This window comes from Oncorhynchus gorbuscha, linkage group LG22 (genome assembly GCF_021184085.1).
Source record: "Oncorhynchus gorbuscha isolate QuinsamMale2020 ecotype Even-year linkage group LG22, OgorEven_v1.0, whole genome shotgun sequence".
Taxonomy (NCBI): domain Eukaryota; kingdom Metazoa; phylum Chordata; class Actinopteri; order Salmoniformes; family Salmonidae; genus Oncorhynchus; species Oncorhynchus gorbuscha.
In genome coordinates, this window is record NC_060194.1 from 31118982 (window position 1) to 31140034 (window position 21053).

At 44.2% G+C, this 21053-nt stretch overlaps 1 protein-coding gene across 1 annotated transcript; it reads right to left on the reverse strand.

The window, feature by feature from the left end:
- Positions 1-9934: 9934 nt before the first annotated feature.
- On the reverse strand, positions 9935-13293 carry LOC124009755 (B-cell lymphoma/leukemia 10-like). The gene is made up of 3 exons (XM_046321898.1): positions 12961-13293; positions 11741-12029; positions 9935-11561 (listed from the first exon to the last, which is right to left on the reverse strand). The coding sequence occupies exons 1-3, from the start codon at positions 13009-13011 to the stop codon at positions 11113-11115; spliced, it is 789 nt and encodes a 262-aa protein (XP_046177854.1). The 5' UTR covers positions 13012-13293; the 3' UTR covers positions 9935-11112.
- Between the last annotated feature and the right edge of the window lie 7760 nt (positions 13294-21053).

Genomic DNA, 21053 nt, shown 5'->3' on the forward strand with positions numbered 1-21053 from the left:
GTTTATGAACTGAAAATAGGAAAATTGTGTATAGTGAGACATGATATGATTAACATATCATGCCCCAAGGGTCAATACTGGGCCCCTCCTGTTCAGCTTGTACATTAATGATCTGCCTTCTGTCTGTACTGGGTCCGAAGTTCAAATGTATGCAGATGATAGTGATATATATGCATGCAAAGAGCAAACAACAAGCTGCACAAGAACTCACTACTGTAATGGTCCAGGTTACAAAGTAGCTCAGTGACTCGTGTTTGCATCTCAATGTGCATGGTCTTCACAAAGATGGCAACCGATGCTACTGAGCCAGATGTCTATGTGTCAGGGGAGAAGCTTCAGGTGGTATCTGATTTTAAGGCACATTTAGTCAATCTGCTTTCTCTGTGAGAGCTTCCCATGTCTGGAACACACTGTCATCAGACACATGTAACTGCACCATCTATCACACTTTCACAAAATATATGAAGACATGGCTAAAGGCCAATCAGATTTGTGAACATAATCCCCAGCTGTGTATTGCCGCTTTCCATGTTGTCTGTTGTCTGTAGCTTGTGAGGTGTGGAAACACTTTGTTGCTTTTATGGATTTTGTCTTGTTGCTTTTTGTGCTATGTTGTTCTGTCTGTATGATATGTCTTGCTTGTCCTATGTTGCTTTGTGTGTGCTCACTGCTCATTGATTGTCTGTATTGTAATTGTTTTTAATAATCTGCCCAGGGACTGCGGTTGAAAATTAGCCAGCTGGCTAAAATTGGCATTTTTACATGAAATGTTGTTTAATGTGCACTGTCCCAGTAAAAAAAAAAAAAAAAATATATATATATATATATATATATATATATATATATATATATATATATATATATATATATATATATATATATAAACTCAACTCAACTCAACTCAACACATACAAACATGTTCTTGGCCAGATTTGTTTTAAGTGATGCAAATGAGGAAACATACTATGTTGTGGTCATTTAATTTCTGCTCTGCTAGAGCTGCCCCTGTGAACTGTAAGTGTTGTTATTCTGAAATGGAAACATCTAGGAGCAACAGCAGCTCAGCTGCGAAGTGGTAGGCCACACAAACTCACAGAACGGGACTGCCAAGTGCTGAATTCTGTCCTCGGTTGCAACACTTACCACAGACTTCCAAACTGCCTCTGGGTGCAAATATTACAGTTTCACTATAAACAACACTGTAAACAACACCTTGCTCCACTGTTTGATAGGTCCCACATGACTGTGTAAGTGATGTAGATGACACATTGGTGAATAAACTACAGTGTGCTTTAAATACTGCACTGTAATCTGCAGAAGACAATGATACTAACACGGGCAGTCAACGAACAGTGGGAAATACTTCACTGACTTTAGGTAAATTGAAGTCTACATTACGCAATTGATGATGCAATAGAGGTGGTCATATACATCTGTTTTGGTGTACATGGCATATCTGTCCACAGGCTGATCCTTATGTTCTTTCAAGAAGAGGTGTTTAAACACCATCAGGTTTTCCTCTTTGAATGTCTCCATCATCTCGTTACTCAATCCAAAAGATTCAGAGGAAAACAATCATGAAATAGATACATAAATGAATTCTGCATAACACAAACCATTTCAGATTATATTTGAATTTAAAAATATATATTTTTATACATGCTCATTCTAGGAACTTCCATAATAGTGAAATCCCACTTTATCGCCTCACAGTTTTATTATTATTATTTTTTTACATGCACAAGTACAGTGAAATGCCTTCCTTGCAAGCTTTAACCCCAACAATGCAGTAATCAATAACAATGTAGTACTAAAAATAACAAGGTAGAACAAAAACACACAAGATATAAAAAATAAGAATAAGAAGAACAGGTTAAAGTAAGTAAGCATACTATATACAAGGTCAGTTCCAGTACCATATTTACAATGAGCAGGGATACTGGATCAATAGAGGTAGATATGTATAGGGGTATGGTGACTAGGCATCAGGATATATGATAAACAGAGTAGCAGCTGCGCATATGAATATTGTATGGGAGTGGGTGTGTGTAAATCAAATCCTCCGAGAGAGAGAAAGAAAGAGAGAATTAGAGAGAGCATATGTGGGGAGGCCCGTCCTCTTCTGGCTGTGCCAGGTGGAGATTATAACAGAACATGGCCAAGATGTTCAAATGTTCATAAATGACCAGCATGGTCGAATAATAGTAAGGCAGAACATTTGAAACTGGAGCAGCAGCATGGCCAGGTGGACTGGGGACAGCAAGGAGTCATCATGTCAGGTAGTCCTGGGGCATGGTCCTAGGGCTCAGGTCAGTTGAAACTGGAACAGAAGCATGGCCAGGTGGACTGGGGACAGCAAGGAGTCATCATGTCAGGTAGTCCTGGGGCATGGTCCTAGGGCTCAGGTCCTCCGAGAGAGAGAAAGAAAGAAGGAGAGAATTAGAGAACGCACACTTAGATTCACACAGGACACCGAATAGGACAGGAGAAGTACTCCAGATATAACAAACTGACCCTAGCCCCCCGACACAAACTACTGCAGCATAAATACTGGAGGCTGAGACAGGAGGGGTCAGGAGACACTGTGGCCCCATCCGAGGACACCCCCGGACAGGGCCAAACAGGAAGGATATAACCCCACCCACTTTGCCAAAGCACAGCCCCCACACCACTAGAGGGATATCTTCAACCACCAACTTACCATCCTGAGACAAGGCTGAGTATAGCCCACAAAGATCTCCGCCACGGCACAACCCAAGGGGGGGCGCCAACCCAGACAGGATGACCACAACAGTGAATCAACCCACTCAGGTGACGCACCCCCTGCAGGGACGGCATGAGAGCCCCAGTAAGCCAGTGACTCAGCCCCTGTAATAGGGCTAGAGGCAGAGAATCCCAGTGGAAAGAGGGGAACCGGCCAGGCAGAGACAGCAAGGGCGGTTCGTTGCTCCAGAGCCTTTCCGTTCACCTTCCCACTCCTGGGCCAGACTACACTCAATCATATGACCCACTGAAGAGATGAGTCTTCAGTAAAGACTTAAAGGTTGAGACCGAGTTTGGGTCTCTGACATGGGTAGGCAGACCGTTCCATAAAATGGAGCTCTATAGGAGAAAGCCCTGCCTCCAGCTGTTTGCTTAGAAATTCTAGGGACAATTAGGAGGCCTGCGTCTTGTGACCGTAGCGTACGTGTAGGAATGTACGGCAGGACCAAATCAGAGAGATAGGTAGGAGCAAGCCCATGTATTGCTTTGTAGGTTAGCAGTAAAACCTTGAAATCAGCCCTTGCTTTGACAGGAAGCCAGTGTAGAGAGGCTAGCACTGGAGTAATATGATCAAATTGTTTGGTTCTAGTCAGGATTCTAACAGCCGTATTTAGCACTAACTGAAGTTTATTTAGTGCTTTATCCGGGTAGCCGGAAAGTAGAGCATTGCAGTAGTCTAACCTAGAAGTGACAAAAGCATGGATTAATTTTTCTGCATCATTTTTGGACAGAAAGTTTCTGATTTTTGCAATATTGATATGTTCTTCAAAAGAGAGATCAGGGTCCAGAGTAACGCCGAGGTCCTTCACAGTTTTATTTGAGACGACTATACAACCATTAAGATGAATTGTCAGATTCAACAGAAGATCTCTTTGTTTCTTGGGACCTAGAACAAGCATCTCTGTTTTGTCAGAGTTTAATAGTAGAAAGTTTGCAGCCATCCACTTCCTTATGTCTGAAACACATGCTTCTAGCGAGGGCAATTTTGGGGCTTCACCATGTTTCATTGAAATGTACAGCTGTGTGTCATCCGCATAGCAGTGAAAGTTAACATTATGTTTTCGAATAACATCCCCAAGAGGTAAAATGTATAGTGAAAACAATAGTGGTCCTAAAACGGAACCTTGAGGAACACCGAAATTTACAGTTGATTTGTCAGAGGACAAACCATTCACAGAGACAAACTGATATCTTTCCGACAGATAAGATCTAAACCAGGCCAGAACATGTCCGTGTAGACCAATTTGGGTTTCCAATCTCTCCAAAAGAATGTGGTGATCGATGGTATCAAAAGCAGCACTAAGGTCTAGGAGCACGAGGACAGATGCAGAGCCTCGGTCCGATGCCATTAAAATGTCATTTACCACCTTCACATGTGCCGTCTCAGTGCTATGATGGGGTCTAAAACCAGACTGAAGCATTTCGTATACATTGTTTGTCTTCAGGAAGGCAGTGAGTTGCTGCGCAACAGCCTTCTTTAAAATTTTTGAGAGGAATGGAAGATTCGATATAGGCCGATAGTTTTTTATATTTTCTGGGTCAAGGTTTGGCTTTTTCAAGAGAGGCTTTATTACTGCCACTTTTAGTGAGTTTGGTACACATCCAGTGGATAGAGAGCCATGTATTATGTTCAACATAGGAGGGCCAAGCACAGGAAGCAGCTCTTTCAGTAGTTTAGTTGGAATAGGGTCCAGTATGCAGCTTGAAGGTTTAGAGGCCATGATTATTTTCATCATTGTGTCAAGAGATATAGTACTAAAACACTTGAGCGTCTCTCTTGATCCTAGGTCCTGGCAGAGTTGTGCAGACTCAGGACAACTGAGGTTTGGAGGAATACGCAGGTTTAAAGAGGAGTCCGTAATTTGCTTTCTAATAATCATAATCTTTTCCTCAAAGAAGTTCATGAATTTATTACTGCTAAAGTGAAAGTCATCCTCTCTTGGGGAATGCTGCTTTTTAGTTAGCTTTGCGACAGTATCAAAAAGGAATTTCAGATTGTTCTTATTTTCCTCAATTAAGTTAGAAAAATAGGATGATCGAGCTACAGTAAGGGCTCTTCAGTACTGCACGGTACCGTCTTTCCAAGCTAGTCGGAAGACTTCCAGTTTGGTGTGGCGCCATTTCTGTTCCAATTTTCTGGAAGCTTGCTTCAGAGCTTGGGTATTTACTGTGTACCAGGGAGCTAGTTTCTTATGAGAAATGTTTTTAGTTTTTAGGGGTGCAACTGCATCTAGGGTATTGCGCAAGGTTAAATCGAGATCCTCAGTTAGGTGGTTAACTGATTTTTGTCCTCTGGCGTCCTTGGGTAGGCAGAGGGAGTCTGTAAGTGCATCAAGAAATCTTTGTGTTGTCTGTGAATTTATAGCACAACTTTTGATGGTCCTTGGTTGGGGTCTGAGCAGATTATTTGTTGCAATTGCAAATGTAATAAAATGGTGGTCCGATAGTCCAGGATTATGAGGAAAAACATTAAGATCCACAACATTTATTCCATGGGACAAAACTAGGTCCAGCGTATGACTGTGACAGTGAGTGGGTCCAGAGACATGTTGGACAAAACCCACTGAGTCGATGATGGCTCCGAAAGCCTTTTGGAGTGGGTCTGTGGACTTTTCCATGTGAATATTAAAGTCACCAAAGATTAGAATATTGTCTGCTATGACTACAAGGTCCGATAGGAATTCAGGGAACTCAGTGAGAAACACTGTATATGGCCCAGGAGGCCTGTAAACAGTAGCTATAAAAAGTGATTGAGTAGGCTGCATAGATTTCATGACTAGAAGCTCAAAAGACGAAAACGTCATTTTTTTTTGTAAATTGAAATTTGCTATCGTAAATGTTAGCAACACCTCCGCCTTTGCGGGATGCACGGGGGATATGGTCACTAGTGTAGCCAGGAGGTGAGGCCTCATTTAAAACAGTAAATTCATCAGGCTTAAGCCATGTTTCAGTCAGGCCAATCACACCAAGATTATGATCAGTGATTAGTTCATTGACTATAATTGCCTTTGAAGTAAGGGATCTAACATTAAGTATGCCTATTTTGAGATGTGAGGTATCATGATCTCTTTCAGTAATGACAGGAATGGAGGTGGTCTTTATCCTAGTGAGATTGCTAAAGTGAACACCGCCATGTTTAGTTTTGCCCAACCTAGGTCGAGACACAGACACGGTCTCAATGGTGATAGCTGAGCTGACTACACTGACTGTGCTAGTGGCAGACTCCACTATGCTGGCAGGCTGGCTAACAGCCTGCTGCCTGGCCTGCACCCTATTTCATTGTGGAGCTAGAGGAGTTAGAGCCCTGTCTATGTTGGTAGATAAGATGAGAGCACCCCTCCAGCTAGGATGGAGTCCGTCACTCCTCAGCAGGTCAGGCTTGGTCCTGTTTGTGGGCGAGTCCCAGAAAGAGGGCCAGTTATCTACAAATTCTATCTTTTGGGAGGGGCAGAAAACAGTTTTCAACCAGCGATTGAGTTGTGAGACTCTGCTGTAGAGCTCATCACTCCCCCTAACTGGGAGGGGGCCAGAGACAATTACTCGATGCCGACACATCTTTCTAGCTGATATGCACGCAGAAGCTATGTTGTGCTTGGTGATCTCTGACTGTTTGATCCTAACATCGTTGGTGCCGACATGGATAACAATATCTCTATACTCTCTACACTCGCCAGTTTTAGCTTTAGCCAGCACCATCTTCAGGTTAGCCTTAACGTCGGTAGCCCTGCCCCCTGGTAAACAGTGTATGATCGCTGGATGATTAGTTTTAAGTCTAATACTGCGGGTAATGGAGTCGCCAATGACTAGAGTTTTCAATTTGTCAGAGCTAATGGTGGGAAGCTTCGGCGTCTCAGACCCCGTAACGGGAGGAGTAGAGACCAGAGAAGACTCGGCCTCTGACTCCGACCCGCTGCTTAATGGAGAAAACCGCTGCTTAATGGGGAAAACCAGTTGAAAGTTTTTGTCGGCTGAATGAGTGACACCGGTTGAGCTTTCCTACAGCATTTCCTTCCAGAAACCGTGAGAAAGTTGTCCGGCTGCGGGGACTGTGCCAGGGGATTTATACTACTATCTGTACTTACTGGTGGCACAGACGCTGTTTCATCCTTTCCTACACTGAAATTACCCTTGCCTAACGATTGCGTCTGAAGCTGGGCTTGTAGCACAGCTATCCTCGCCGTAAGGCGAGTACAGCGGCTACAATTAGAAGGCATCATGTTAATGTTACTACTTAGCTTCGGCTGTTGGAAGTCCTTAGTTGTATGTGCCAAGCATCATGGGATACTTTACCTCAGGCGAGCAAAACCTTGAGACTTCCTTAGATATCGTGCACCAGCTGTTGTTTACATATATGCATAGTCCTCCACCCCTTGTCTTACCAGACTCCGCTGTTCTATCCTGCCAATACAACATATAACCAGCCAGCTGTATGTTGATAATGTCATCGTTCAGCCATGACTCCATGAAGCATAAGATATTAGTTTTTAATGTCCCGTTGGTAGTTTAATCTTCCTCATAGGTCGTCAATTTTATTTTCCAATGATTGCATGTTAGTTAGAAGAATGGAAGGCATTGGGGGGGGGTTTATTCGATCGCCTACGAATTCTCTGAAGGCAGTCAGACCTCCATCCTCTTTTTCTTTGTCGTCTCTTCACGGAAATGACGTAGATTTGGGCCTGTTCCCTGGGAAAGCAGTATGTCGATCATGTCGGGCTCATCGGACTCGTTAAAGGATAAAAAAGCTTCTGCCAGTTCGTGGTGAGTAACCGCTGTTCAAATGTCCAGAAGTTATTTTTGGTCATAAGAGACGGTAGCTGCAAAATTATGTACAAAATAAGTAAAAAAATAAGTTCCAAACAACGCAAAAAAAGGAACATAACAATAGTTTAGGAGCACGTCAACCATCTTCTCCGGTGCTGTATACATGAAGCTGGTTGAGAGAATGCCAAGACTGTACAAAGCTGTCATCAAGGCATAGGGTGGCTACTTTGAAAAATCTCAAATCTATTATGATTTGTTTGACACTGTTTTTTCATAGTGTGGATGTCTTCACTATTATTCTACAATTTTAAAATGGTAAAAATTAAGAAAAACCCTTGAATGAGTAGGTGTGTCCAAACTTTTGACTGGTACTGTATATAGGCTTTTTAATACTCCGGACTCCGATATTACTCCTCCTAATATTTCTATATTACTTAATCTCATTCTTTTACATTTTTAGATTTGTGCGTATTGTTGTGTATTGTTAGATATTACTACACAGTTGGAGCTAGGAACACAAGCTTCTTCCTCCCGGGGAAGGACTGCCCGTTCCATGATCTCGCCATCACGGTTGACAACTCCATTGTGTCCTCCTCCCAGAGCGCTAAGAACCTTGGACAACCCTGGACACAAACTGTCGTTCTCAACTAACATCAAGGCGGTGGCCCGTTCCTGTAGGTTGATGCTCTACAACATCTGCAGAGTACGACCCTGCCTCACACAGGAAGCGGCGCAGGTCCTAATCCAGGCACTTGTCATCTCCCGTCTGGATTACTGCAACTCACTGTTGGCTGGGCTCCCTGCCTGTGCCATTAAACCCCTACAACTCATCCAGAACGCCGCAGCCCATCTAGTGTTCAACCTTCCCAAGTTCTCTCACGTCACCCCGCTCCTCCGCTCTCTCCACTGGCTTCCAGTTGAAGCTCGCATCTGCTACAAGACCATGGTGCTTGCCTACGGAGCTGTGAGGGGAACGGCACCTCAGTACCTCCAGGCCCTACACCCAAATAAGGGCACTGCGTTCATCCACCTCTGGCCTGCTCGCCTCCCTACCACTGAGGAAGTACAGTTCCCGCTCAGCTCAGTCAAAACTGTTCGCTGCTCTGGCTCCCCAATGGTGGAACAAACTCCCTCATGACGCCAGGACAGCGGAGTCAATCACCACCTTCCGGAGACACCTGAAACCCCACCTCTTTAAGGAATACCTAGGATAGGATAAAGTAATCCTTCTCACCCCCCCTTAAAATATTTAGATGCACTATTGTAAAGTGGTTGTTCCACTGGATGTCATAAGGTGAATGCACCAATTTGTAAGTCGCTCTGGATAAGAGCGTCTGCTAAATGACTTAAATGTAATGTAAATGTAATGTAACAAGCATTTCGCAACAGGAAAGAGTCCAAAAGGTACAGAACGGCAGGCAGTGTCAGGTTCAGGGTAGGCAGAGGTCAATAATTCAGGGTGGTGTGACAAGGTACAGATACGGCAGGCATACTCAGCATCAGTGCAGGCAAAAAGGTCAGAACCGGGACAACTAGAAACAGACAGGAGCAAGGGGAAAAACGCTGTTAGGCTTGACGAGCAAAACGAACTGGCAACAGAGAACACAGGTATAAAGATACTGGGGATAATGAGCGACACCTGGAGGGGGGTGGAGACAAGCACAAAGACAGGTGAAACAGATCAGGGTGTGACAGAAATAACATCTACTAAATATGTGTATGCGACTAATACAATTTAATTTGAGCCTATGTAATATGATTCCACATTATTCCTATATTGTCATTTTGCTCATTTGATGACTCTGCAGAGGTCATTGTGGTACTTCTTGTACTTGTTCCTGTCTTGAGCCGTAGCCTCAGGGTTGTCTGCGATAGCCCTGTTTACGTAGCCCTATCCTTTAGTTTAGCGCCAACCTCAGTGTTAATACAGGGCTTTTGATTGGGGAAGCAGCTGTAATAATAAACCTAATAATAAAATAAATAAAAAATAAATAAAACTTTGATAGGTTAAGCCTACTCAATTTCTTTTTACATAATTGGAATGGCGACAGTTTATTACTTACCTGTACTCCAGAGAAGCACTTGCTTACCTTATACAGAGCAGCTTGTTTAACATGTGACAAATCTCATTTCTTCTGTCAACATTGGACAGAACAGGGAAGGAGACACTCAATCACTGTGACTGTCATTCTCGAGAGGCATTCTGAGATTTACCTGTTTTCCCAAAACAAAAATAAAGTTATCTAATAGAGTAGGCCTATGTTACTGATCAGCTTAAATTTCATGCATGTAATTGCCTAATCTAATTGTCATAAAATCACAATGAAACTTCAGAAAATAAGGATAGAAGGTATTCCTGTGAGCCATCTTTAACAAACATGAATGAATCACACATTTTACAGGAAATGTCTCCTGTGTCTCATATTCCTTTGATTTATTTATAGAAGGTCTACATTTTCAAGATCTCAAATATAAAAAGTACTGGTACATCAATTATCAAAATAGCAGGTATTAAAGTTCACTTTCTGAATAATAAGTAACACCGTTGTACTACATTACACATTCATGCCCTTTCACAATAAGAAAATGTATCTATAGTATAACAATACTTTAGTCTAGAGTAAAAACATTAACCATTTCAGCGTAGGTCTACCAAAGTTTGTAGCTACAGTTTGTGTACCATAAAGCATATGAAGTTGTCTTCTGATGCTCTGGGCTCCTTACAAGGAAACAGCTCTACTGTAGCTGCCAGTCTCTCATGAAGAACTCACATCCCCATAATTCATGGTGTGGCATGTTGATGCCAGTCTCTCATGAAGAACTCACACCCCCATAATTCATGGTGTGGCATGTTGATGCCAGTCTCTCATGAAGAACTCACACCCCCATAATTCATGGTGTGGCATGTTGATGCCAGTCTCTCATGAAGAACTCACACCCCCATAATTCATGGTGTGGCATGTTGATACCAGTCTCTCATGAAGAACTCACACCCCCATAATTCATGGTGTGGCATGTTGATGCCAGTCTCTCATGAAGAACTCACACCCCCATAATTCATGGTGTGGCATGTTGATGCCAGTCTCTCATGAAGAACTCACACCCCCATAATTCATGGTGTTGCATGTTGATGCCAGTCTCTCATGAAGAACTCAGATGCCCATAATTCATAGGAAAATAGATGAGCAGTAGTGTTGATGGAGAATGATGACCTACAATTTTAGTCCAAGTTCAGGACAACGTGTAGCTATCTCAATCTGTCTCTCTGTGGGTAAGGGTCATCTTATGAAAGATGACTTGATAGGAGCGGAGTAAAATTCATGAAGGTACAGCTTATGATTGAGACATAATTAGTAAGTAGTTACTTGTATGGTTTCTTCATTGAATTCAAAATAAGCGTGTCCAGCTTTCTAATAATCCAGAGTATAATGTAAGGCATGGAATATACTTTACGAGTTGCTATTTGTTTGATGGATCACTGAACTAAAACCCAAGAGAAAACACAAACTGGTACAAACAATACAATTGAAGTGTGAATGTTTGTGATGAGTAATGATGTGGGAGACATTCCAGGGCAAGGGGCGATCCTCAGTAAGATTTCGGTGGGGGCCGAGGCGAGAGGTCCCTGTATGATGTGGAAGTGGGGGGGATGGAGCGTGACCTCAGGGGCTGGAAGTTGGCGTCCCCTCCGCTGATCGCTGTGCTCCTGTGTGGTCCAGCATCCATGTTAGATAAGGCCTCCTGTGGCAGGTGGGGAGCTCCTGGGTCTCCAGGCCTGGGCAGTTTGGATGAGGCCTGGGATGAAGACGCAACCATGCTATCTCCTCCCATGGATGATGACACCTCCTTCCCTTGGCTGGAGGCAGCGGGCAGGTTGAGGGATCTTAGGGGGTCAGAGGTGGATGGGCTCCCTTCTCCGTTGTACGGCATGGTGGATGCCAGGTTGGTCTCATATGACAGCGTCCTGGACAGGTCTTTAGCGGCCCTGGATGTGTCCTGGGTTGGCAGGAAGCCCGTGGAGGAACTGGATGCCCCTGCTGTAGAGGACCCAAGGGAGATGGTCATGATAATGATTCTAAGACTGTGTTAGCACACTGAGCTAAAGCCTATTAGCTTAGGGAGCTAACACAAATATTCAGGTCTCATGCAAGATTACTCATCACTCAAGTGTGGTTCACTGCAGTACTTTCATTATACACACAGACACACAACGTACCTCTGAGAGCCTCTATCCTCTCATTCTTCACTTTCTGCACCTCATCAGTGATCTTGGTGATGATGAAGTTGAGGGTACGTGCTTGCTGGATGGACTCGACCAGGGCGTCCAGCCCCCGAGGGTTCTCAGCCAGGTAGTCCAGCAGCATGCCTGTCCGTTTACTCTGCGTGCTCCTGCAGCTGATCTCCTCTGTGTCGTCCCGCGTAAGGATCTTGCGCGAGCGCAGGTAGTCAAAATGGCGGTCGACCCGGATCTTGTCACAGAGGTACGGTCGCAGCCTCGTTAGGACCTGGACAGAGATGAGTCAGATGGAAACTGTGGGTGTTTTGTGTTGTGTTGAGGGTTGGGTCTGTATGTTATATAGGATATACATTGTTTATTTAGAATTATAAAAAGGTAAACACTTTTTTAGGGTCTTGAAATACTTTTTTGAAAGTAATTACACGTAAAACATTATCCAATCGTCACCATATAGCTTGACACCTAAGAACACATTCACCATTGTTGTTTCCACGTAATTTCAACCAAAAAGATATGTGAAGATGTTGAATCATCATGGAAAACTGATTTCATTTGAAATTTCATATTTTCTTCACCCAACTTTTAACCTAAATCCAATGACATGGTGACATTTTTTTGTTGATTTCACATTTAATTAATGTTAGTTGACAACTCAACCAAATGTAAATCAAATCCAGACCTTGAACTGTCATCTGTTCCCAGTGGGAAGGCTTTGGGTACCCTAAAGTAGTGAGAGTGACTAACAAAATCTATGGAGGCCCACTGGAGGTCAGGGCCCGTCAGTAAATTTGGCCATGATTACCTCAAGGTTTAGAGGGATGGCTACACTAACATGTTAGCTGACATGGGCTAATTGATTTGACTGTATCTGACTGAATTAACAAGTGGAACATTTCTAATTAACTACCTAATTTCGAAATTGCATGTTGTGTGTTCTAATATGATATCTCTCAAACTTAAATTGAGACCCTGACTGACTTCCTAAAAAATAAAACATTTGGACTCTGGGACCCCCTAGTGCCCTGGTTTGGTCGGCCCTGCGAGGGTGCGGCATAAGTTCGTTACTTTCACTTCTTCATTCTGCGCATTTCTACATTTAAAGTTCTCATCTCTATAAGTTAACAAAATTCTGGCAAATCATTATTGTAAAACAGACTCCCGGACAGTTGAATTGTTAGTCAGACAAATAGGCGACTTACCTCCTTTTTAATATCTGCCATTTCATCTTCTGTCAGGTGAGGAACATCCATTCTACCTACCCTACCTAAGCCAAGGTGTCAAATTCAAGTCTTCCGGGTACTTTCAGAGAATAAAAAGGCACACTAAAAAGACTTACACCAAAAGATAGGCTCCCGTCCACGAATATTATATTTTCCAGTGTGTAACTCTAATAGCCTATATTTGCGGATACAAAACAAAAGCTTCGACTGCCCCAGTACAGGAAAGTTTCTCACCAGGGAACAGCTGCAAAATATTACTTCCTGATTCCATGAACGGGTTTACCCAAATCATGTGCGGGCAAGAGAACGACGAGTGAGTGTTTTTCATTCAATAACGCTACTTGCACTAGCACACCACCACAGTTAATTCCCCTGGTGATAAACCACATATTCCAGTCTTCAAATAAGGTAATGTAATTACCATAAAAAAATGTATGTGCGGCTCAATTTGATTAATTATTTAATTACCATTATATTTTTTACTCAACATTTGCAAAAAAAAATTATAAATAGAATGTTCTTTCATAAAGATACCTTGGGATGGGGCTATAACACTAAGCAACAGGCTATCATATCAGTGCCACTGAGGCAAGTACCAGTAGGTTTATTCTACACTGATATAAGGGAATCAATCAATTGAAATAAATTCATTGATCTATGGAATACAGACATGCATCTGTTGGTTACAGAAACCTTCAAAAAGAAAAGTAGGGTTGTGGATCAGAAAAACTGTCAGTATCCGGTGAAGAGCACAATTATCCAGTGTGCTGGTAGCCATCGAAGATGATAATTTTCCCTCTGATGTCGGTTACGACACCATACTGCATTCAGGTCAAGACCCCGGTGAAGATGAAGAGGATGCAGATGAGCTTCCCTGAAATGGTTTCTGGCCGTTTGTGCAGAAATGTTTAGGTTGTGCAAACCCACCGTTTCATCAGCTGGCTGAGTGGCTGATCTCAGACGATCCCACAGGTGATGAGGCTGGATGTGGAGGTCCTGGGCTGGCGTGGTTGCACGTGGTCTGTGGTTGTGAGGCTGGTTAGACATACTGCCAAATTCTCTAAAACGATGTTGGATGCAGCTTATGGTAGAGAAATGAACATTCAATTCTCTAGCAACAGCTATGGTGGACATTCCTGCAGTCAGAATGTCAATTGCACTTTCCCTCAAAACCTGAGACATCTGTGGCATTGTGTTGTGTGACAAAACTGCACATTTTAGAGTGGCTTTTTATTGTCACCAGCACAAGGTGCACCTGTGTAAAGATCATGCTGTTTAATCAGTTTCTCGATATGCCACACCTAACCAGTGGATGGATTATCTTGGCAAAAAAGAAATGCTCACTAACAGGGATGTAATCAAATATGTGCACAACATTTGAAAGAAATAAGCTTTTTGTGCGTACAGAACATTTCTGGGATCTTTTATTTCAGCTCATGAAACATGGGACCAACACTTTACATGTTGAGTTTATATTTTTGTTCAGTGTATATATACAGTGGGGCAAAAAAAGTATTTAGTCAGCCACCAATTGTGCAAGTACTCCCACTTAAAAAGACGAGAGAGGCCTGTAATTTTCATCATAGGTACAGACAAAATGAGAAAAAAAATCCAGAAAATCACATTGTAGCACACTTCAGACGGGCCTGGACATGTACTGGCATAAGCAGGGGGACACGTCTTGCACTGCAGGATTTGAGTCCCTGGCGGCGTAGTGTGTTACTGATGGTAGGCTTTGTTACTTTGGTCCCAGCTCTATACAGGTCATTCACTAGGTCCCCCCTTGTGGTTCTTGGATTTTTGCTCACCTTTCTTGTGATCATTTTGACCCCACGGGGTGAGATCTTGCGTGGAGCCCCAGATCGAGGGAGATTATCAGTGGTCTTGTATGTCTTCCATTTCCTAATAATTGCTCCCACAGTTGATTTCTTTAAACCAAGCTGCTTACCTATTGCAGATTCAGTCTTCCCAGCCTGATGCAGGTCTACAATTTTGTTTCTGGTGTCCTTTGACAGCTCTTTGGTCTTGGCCATAGTGGAGTTTGGAGTGTGACTGTTTGAGGTTGTGGACAGGTGTCCTTTATACTGATAACAAGTTCAAACAGGTGCCATTAATACAGGTAACGAGTGGAGGACAGAGGAGCCTCTTAAAGAAGAAGTTACAGGTCTGTGAGAGCCAGAAATTGTGCTTGTTTGTAGGTGACCAAATACTTATTTTTCGCCATAATTTGCAAATGAATTGATTAAAAATCCTACAATGTGATTTTCTGGATTTTTTCCTTCTCATTTTGTCTGTCATAGTTGAAGTGTACCTATGATGAAAATTACAGGCCTCTCTCTATTCTTTTTAAGTGGGAGTACTTGCACAATTGGTGGCTGACTAAATACTTTTTTGCCCCACTGTATATATATATATATATATATATATATATATATATATATATATATAGAGAGAGTAGTTTAGCTGCTGCACCTTGATATGACCAGGTAACATTGTCATCATAATGCCATATTATACTTCAACTCATAAAATGCATGTTAATGCGTAATACATGCAGAATTCATTCACTAGCCTACTTAGTAGATGTATATGTATTATTGTTGCTTAGTTGCTGATCGGGTGTCTGTCTTTATAACTGTTTATGTATTTAGTTATGATGATACAGAGTGCCTGAGGTCTAATATCAAAAGGCTGCTTAACACAATATGAGGAGATTATTAATTGTCTGAGGCTGTACTAGGGCAATGATAACACGTCTAGGCTTGGTATAAAACTAATTTGCCTTGGTAACATGAAAACACATGCCAAATTGACTAAGCAGTCATGTAGAAAATATAATTTGTGTTGAAATATATGTATTACAGAACATAACCAAAAAACAAATATCATTGTTTACTATAGGGCCCACAAAGAGCGGGAAGGCTACAGCTCTGACCAGGTTGAAGGAAGTCAACAAGAGCAGGTATTGGCAGAGGACAGTGGAGTTTCCTTTACTCTAATTGCCAGGTGAACTGCTTTGTATGAGAAGCCAAATATAACATTCCAGAAGGCAAAAAAATAAATTCTAAAATGGCACAACTTGCGCCTTCTCAGCTTTCAGTTGCCAGTTCTCTTTAATCATGATATTATAGGACTCCTTTGAGGACCATTGCTTCCCTGAGGTTATTGTTGTTAGGCTTGTTGTTTCATGCCCTGAAATTAAATGTTTGTCTGTCACTGTTGGGGTAGGTTGATGTTCCTCCAACTCTTCAAATAATAATTTGACTGAGGAAATCTGCCCTCAATCCATTTTTGGTACTTTTATCCATGAAGATAAAACAATAGGTGGGCAGCTTCACTGCATACAGTACTGTGTTTATGTACTCTCATTCTCATCAACACGCGCAGTACAAGACTAGAGTCTCGGTTTCTTTTACTTTAACAACAAACTAACTAGTTATCTCAAAATAGTTTACAATAGTTTCCTTATTCATATCTGGATCCTGGGACGCAGTTAGGGTTAATGCTGGGACCACTGATATATGTCCCGGGATCCTAGCTCAAATAAGGTGGTAATACATTGGCACAGCAGCTAGCCTAGCTGCTAGTTATCAATAAACATATCCAGGTGTTAGAATGGCCAAGTCAAAGTCCAGACCTGAATCCAATCGAGAATCTGTGGAAAGAACTGAAAACTGCTGTTCACAAATGCTCTCCATCCAACCTCACTGAGCTCGAGCTGTTTTGCAAGGAGGAATGGGAAAAAAATGTCAGTCTCTCAATGTGCAAAACTGATAGAGACAAACCCCAAGCGACTTACAGCTGTAATCGCAGCAAAAGGTGGCGCTACAAAGTATTAACTTAAGGGGGCTGAATAATTTTGCACGGCCAATTTTTCAGTTTTTGATTTGTTAAAAAAGTTTGAAATATCCAATATATGTCGTTCCACTTCATGATTGTGTCCCACTTGTTGTTGATTCTTCCCAAAAAAATACAGTTTTATATCGTTATGTTTGAAGCCTGAAATGTGGCAAAAGGTCGCAAAGTTCAAGGGGGCCGAATACCTTCGCAAGGCACTGTATTGCAGGATACCAAGCACGCTTAGCAGTTAGCCCTTGTGGCTAGGGCCGTCCTTCAATTTGTCTCGGTTTTCTACTGCTGGCATCTCTCATTTCACGGAGTGAATAGCGGGCTCGTCCTACAATCATTACTATCATGCCGCCGAAAAAAGAAGAGGATCACATCTCTGCTGGGCAGGTATGTGAACTCTTGGAGAAGCAGAACATTTTTGACCAACAAACCGGACGACCTAACTAAATGTTATGCACTTCTAGGAGTAGTGGGTGCAGAGTGTTTATTCCGACACAGAAAACGGTCACACCAAAACACCAGGCGCATACAAATGACCGGTGACGACGACTGCCAAGCGCTGCCCGAACAGGAAGAGGAGCCACCTTCGCTGGGACTCGTGACAGTACCTCCCGCAACGCGCCAACACCGGCCTCGAGGGCGACCCGGATGGCGAGGCGCAGGGCAATCCGGATTGAGGCGATGGAAATCCCTCAGTAGTGACAGATCCAAGATGTCCCCCACCGGTACCCAGCACCTCTCCTCCGGACCGTAACCCTCCCAGTCTACGAGGTATGGCAGGCCCCTCACCTGGCGTCTAGAGTCCAGAACAGCATGTACTGTGTAGCCGGGGACCCCTCGATGTCCAGAGGGGGCGGGGAGACCACTAGCCTGAGGAGAGACACATGAAACGAGGGTTTAAAACGATAGTAAGACGGGAGTTGTAATCGATAACACACCTCCTTTATCCTCCTCAGGACTTTAAATGGCCCCACACACTGCAGTCCCAGCTTCCGGAAGGGCAGGCGGAGGGGCAGGTTTCGGGTCGAGAGCCCGACCCTGTCCCCAGGTGTGAACATGGGGGCCTCACTGCGGTGGAAGTCAGCGCTCCTCTTCTGTCGTCCACCAGCTTGCTTAAGGGATTCCTGGACGGCCCTCCAGGTCTCCTTAGAGCACTGCACCCACTCCTCCACCGCAGGAGCCTCGGTTTGACTCTGATGCCACAGTGCCAGGACCAGCTGGTAGCCCAAAATGCATTGAAACGGTGACATGTTCGTGGAGGAGTGGCGGAGTGAGTTCTGAGCTGGTTCACTCTCTCCACCTGCCCATTACTCTCGGCGTGATAACCCGAGGTCAGGCTGACCGAGACCCCCAGACGCTCCATAAACGCCCTCCAAACTCGGGACGTGAACTGGGGACCCCGATCAGAAACGATATCCTCAGGCACCTCGTAGTGCCGGAAGACGTGGGTAAATAGGGCCTCCACAGTCTGTAGGGCCGTAGGGAGAAAGGGCAACGGGAGGAGACGGCAGGACTTCAAAAACCGATCCACAACGAACAGGATCGTAGTGTTCCACTGAAACGGGGGAAGATTGGTAAGAAAGTCCACCGACAGATGAGACCACGGCAGTTGTGTAACGGGGAGGGGCTGTAACTTTCCTCTAGGCAGGTGCCTAGGAGCCTTACTCTGAGTGCACACCGAAATGAGACAGAACCTCACGTCCTCAGCTAAGGTGGGCCACCAGTACTTCCCCCTACGACCCCTCACTGTCCCGCCACACCAGGATGACCCGAAGAGGGTAGCGTGTGAGGCCACTGAATCAATTGATCACGGACACTAAGCAGCACGTACTTAAGACCTGTTGGACATTGTGGAGGCGCAGGTTCCAACCGTAACGCCCGCTCAATGTCCGTGTCCATCTCCCATATCACCGGTGCCACCAGCCTTGAAGCTGGAATGATGGGAGTAGGATTGATGGGCCGATCCTCGGTGTCATAGAGACGGGACAGCGCGTCATCCTTCGTGTTGAGGGAACCTGGTCTATACGAGATAATGAACCTAAATCTGGTGAAAAACATGGCCCACCTTGTCTGACGAGCGTTCAGTCTCCTCGATGCCCGGATAAATTCCAGATTACGGTTGTCAGTCCAGATGAGGAAAGGGTGCTTGTGATTCTACCTTTGTATTCGATGAGAGGTAGTGGGTAACTAAACCCCACTGTGATGGAATTGAGACCTCAATAATCAATGCAAGGATGCAGACGGGTGACGTGGAGGGCCGAATGTACCCCTGTCCCAGAGATTCTGTGACATATGTCTCCATAGCCAACGTCTCCTCCTGTGACAATGGGTACACATGACTCCTGGGAAGTGCAGCGTTTACCTGGTTTAACGCTCAATCCCCCCGTTGATGACGTGGTAATTTGGTCGCCCTCTTCTTACAGAAGGCGATAGCCAAATTGGCATATTCTGGGGGAATGCGCACAGTGTAAACCTGGTCTGAACTCTCCACCGACGTGGCACCGATGGAAACTCCTATACACCTACCTGAACACTCCTGACCACACCTGGAGAGCCCCCTGTTTCCATGAAATCCTGGGATTGTGACTAGCCAGCCAGGGAACCCCCAGCACCACTGGAAACGCAGGTGAATCGATAAGGAAGAGACTAATCCGTTCACTATGATCCCCTTGCGTTACCATGTCCAGTGGAACCGTGGCCTCCCTGACCAGCCTTGACCCTAACGGTCGGCTATCTAGGGAGAGCACGGGGAAGGGTGGATCTATCGGCACCCACGGAATTCCCAACCTACTGGCGAGTCCGCGATCCATAAAGTTCCTAGCTGCGCCTGAATCGACTAGCGCCTTATGCTGGAGAGAGGGAGAAAAATGAATTAATAAAAACATGTGACCAACAGGGAGCTCTGAGTGAGCTCCATCGCCGACCAGATACGATGGAGGATGGCCGTATGATGGAGGACGCGCTCCTCCATAGATGGAAGGGGGGTGGCCGATGCTCCTGCTGACTCCATGTGGGGTGCGGGATTCTGTTACGCACTTCTAGGAGTAGTGGGTGTGGAGTCAGGCGCAGAGAGCAGAGGGTAAAGGACAATCGTGTTTATTCCGGCACAAAAAACGGTCACGCCAAAACACCGGACACAAACAAATGACCGGCCCAGAAACAGGACCCAAACAGTCTGGAGAAAACAAGAAAATAGCACAACCACAAAAATGAACAGAGGAACAAGCCAGCACAAAAGCAGGCGGGCATAACCGGCTTAAATAGCCCTAACCAAAACCTAAACAAGAAACAGGTGTAACCAATAAGACAAATCTAACCATAAAGGAAAAGGGGATCGGTGGCAGCTAGTAGACCGGTGACGCCGACCGCCGAGCGGTGGGAGTCGTGACACTAAAGATGTACAAGACATTAAAACAAGCCTTCAGTTCACACATAACGATGTGGATGTATTGAAGACCCCACAAGATACACTCTCCAGAAACTGTTCCTCTGTGCGGAATGAAATCACCACAGTCAGGGAGGGCCCCCAGAACATGTCTGGGAAGGCTGATTACCTGGATGGACAATTGAGGAGAAATCATCTTTAATATTGATGGTATCCAGGAGAGCTAAAGTGTAACATGGGCTGAATCAGAGGACAAAGTTTGAAAGCTGTATTCTGAGGAACTACAACTGGATCAACAGGTAGAGCTGGAACGTGCTCGCCGGTCTGGGAAACCAGGGGGCACTGATGGTGCTAATGGAACCAGACCCAGGCCAATTGTAGTGACGTTACTCAGGTTCAAGGATAACTTGCAGTCCTTGAAAAAGCCAAACGTCTTAAAGCGTCCTTCGTCTTCATCAATGAGGATTTCTCAGATTCAGTCCGTCAAAGAAGAAAGGAACTAATACCAGCCATGAACGCTGCAAGAGAACGAGGTGACATAGTATATCTGAGGTATGACAAACTGATTGTTCACCCTCCTTCCAATGGAGTTAGGAGGAGCGACAGACAAGTAATTCCAGCCTCACACACACACACTGACTGAGTATTTCTCTTTCAGATTCCAACTGCTGATTCATGTTTGGACAAATAAATACTGTAAATCTACCAAAGAAAGGTTTGTTTATTGCTCACTTGGAATATATGCAGTTTAAGGAACAAAATTAATGAAATATGCTGTCTAGTGCAGTCAAACAATATTCATGTATTGGCAATATTAGAGACTCACTTGGACTCTTCT